At 42.7% G+C, this 2,691-nt stretch overlaps 1 gene segment (V, D, J or C); it reads right to left on the reverse strand.

The window, feature by feature from the left end:
- Positions 1–1,596: 1,596 nt before the first annotated feature.
- On the reverse strand, positions 1,597–2,087 carry LOC134363116 (immunoglobulin kappa variable 1-8-like). The segment is given in 2 exon segments: positions 1,597–1,913; positions 2,039–2,087. Coding segments are annotated over 2 exon segments (366 nt in total).
- Positions 2,088–2,691: the final 604 nt, after the last annotated feature.

A 2,691-nucleotide genomic window follows, 5' to 3' on the forward strand; every position in this document is an offset into this window, starting at 1 on the left:
GCATTCATAATGAGTCCATACAGTTTTATTAAATATATTTATCTATATATGTAGATATGGAAATATTGTATTGACCAGAATATGCACAATAATGATTGATAACAAACCACTTAAAACTCACTGCTTTGTAACACTGAGCAATTATTTTCATGTTCATGGACGTTCATGTTAACAGGGACTGGCTGATGCAGGCATGGCTCAGCTGGGGGCCTCTGCAGCAGACACTGAGCTTATCTCCAGCCTGTGGATTGCATTTGATCTGAGGCTAAGGCTTAAGGACAGTCATGACTCAGGATATGACATTCTCACAAGGAGTAACAGGAGTGAACAGAATCCTCAAAGCAAGCTGCACAAAAAGGCCAATATTTGATCATCTTGTTGACAAATGGTTATGTTTTTTGTCCTTTACAATCTTAAAAACATTTTGAAATATAGTTTTTCATTAATTAGGAAGTAAATATGGGTGTCCTTTTTTTTAACATGAGGCTCACTAAAAAGTAGATTTTCATTCAGTGTATCTCAGGTGATTCTGCTGCTTTGCATCTGTAATACGCTCTCTGTGATGCTGATGATGCTGTTGAAATCCAGATGAATTCTTAATAGGAAGGAAATAATGTTACACCAATGCTTAGTTGTATTTGTTTTTATTTTTGTTGAGAAAGATTTTCATTTGTTTGTCAAATAATAGTTGTGTATTTATTGCAATTTCCTCTTTTTCTATTGCCACTATGACATAATGAAGTTTTCTTGCTGTGATCCTACCTTGCTGAAAATACTTAGAAGCAGCTCCACAAGCACTTTGGGGCCATGCCCTAAGTGACAAAATTCTGAGAGTTAAGAATGTAGTGACTATACTCAGCAGGGTGGCTTTAACTCCCTATCATCACCATCACTTCTGAAAGCACATTTCTCAAACTCCTTTTCTCTTTCTTTTTTCCTGGACTTGCTCAATGAGGGGCCCTCCCTGACATTTGGAAGTCAGAAGAGGAGGATTCATCACTCACCACTGGACATTCAGGCAGACATGTGGGTGGAGGTGAGGACTCGAGAGTCACCTACAGAGGTGCTGCAGGCAGCTGAGAGCATCAGCATCCCCACCTCTGGGCTTCACAGTCAGGTCTGAGCACCACATGGATATGCAGCCTGTACCTTTAGTGGCAGATGCACTTGAGATTCTAAGGAAGCACCAGAGAATCCCCCCATTTCTAGCATCTGCTCCCCTAACTGTCATATCACCTGGACTTTGAAAAGTTGGGGTATGGCCCTGAATTCCACTATTAAAAAAATTCCTGTTTGAAATACCAAAAGTAGCTTCTTCTTTGTTCCATGATCTCACACTGAGGCTACAGTCCAGACTTCAGAGGTAATGATCTCTGCCCTTCTTTAACTCAGGAGATTTCTTGTCAAGTCTGTGCTGCTAGGGCTGAGAAGGGGGAAAGAAAATTTGTAGAGAAGCCTCCCTGCCCCTTCTACCAAACCTTCTCATGACCCTCAGAGACTGGCTGCATCTTAGAACTGCTCTCAGCAGATGGAGGAACCAGGAGGAGCAGCTGGGGCAGCCCGGCCTCACATCTCTGCTTCTCTGGGGGTTTATGTTCAGGCTTGTAACACTGTGAGAGGTCTGCTATAATGCTGTTGACAGTAATAAGTTCCAACATCATCAGCCTCCAGGCTGCTGATGGTGAGAGTGAAATCTGTCCCAGATCCACTGCCACTGAACCTCGAGGAGACCCCACTTTGTAAATTAGATGCAGCATAGATCAGGAGCTTGGGAGCCTTCCCTGGTTTCTGTTGATACCAAGCTAAGTACTTGCTAATGCCCTGACTAGCCTGGCAAGTGATGGTGACTGTGTCTCCTAGAGATGCAGACAGGGAGGATGGAGACTGGGTCATCTGGATGTCACATCTGGCACCTGAGGATGGAAAACATAAAGACAAATTACTACATGATTAGTCGTGTTATAAGGGGACCTCCCTGAAGAGCTAGCAGGTACTGACCTCACAGAATGAGTAAATTCCTATCGTTCTCCTTACTTACCTGGGAACCAGAGCAGCAGGACCCCAAGGAGCTGAGCAGAGGCCCCCATGTCTATGGTGTGTGCTCACTTGGACTAGCTCTCAACAGGCTATGACTAGCATGTGAATAAATCTTCAGGACACTGGGCTGTGGTCTAGGCACATGCAAATCTGCACAGCTGCAAACATGACTGATCTCAAGAACTCAGCACAGGGCCAGGTGTCCCAGGACTGACTACAGCAGCACAAATTTGCCTACAGAGAATGTGTTTCTCCCTGGGGGCCATGGAGCAGAATTATTCCACTGTCCTGTAGGTAGAGTGTTATTCTGCTGTCTTTATGGTTCATGACCTACTTTTCTCCTTTACTTTTCCTCAGAGGAAGGGCTTTTCAGAGAAACACGTCTCTAGAAACTACAAGAAATTTGAAAAACTCTCATTTGCTACATGTGAACATTTATGGAAGCCAGAGAGATGTTCTTTTGAGCTAATTCCCTAAAGTCCTTGATGTGGTACATCATCAGCACTACAAACTTGAGATGCAATAAGGTATAAGAATAATAAATCGATAGGTGATAGATTTATTTATTTCTTTTATTTAAAGAAAGGAAGATAGAAAAACAAAAAATGTAAAAAATATATCTGAAATATAGCGTCATGATTTGCAAGGAGGGTG

The sequence above is a fragment of the Cynocephalus volans genome, chromosome 14 (assembly GCF_027409185.1).
Source record: "Cynocephalus volans isolate mCynVol1 chromosome 14, mCynVol1.pri, whole genome shotgun sequence".
Classification (NCBI taxonomy): Eukaryota; Metazoa; Chordata; class Mammalia; order Dermoptera; family Cynocephalidae; genus Cynocephalus; species Cynocephalus volans.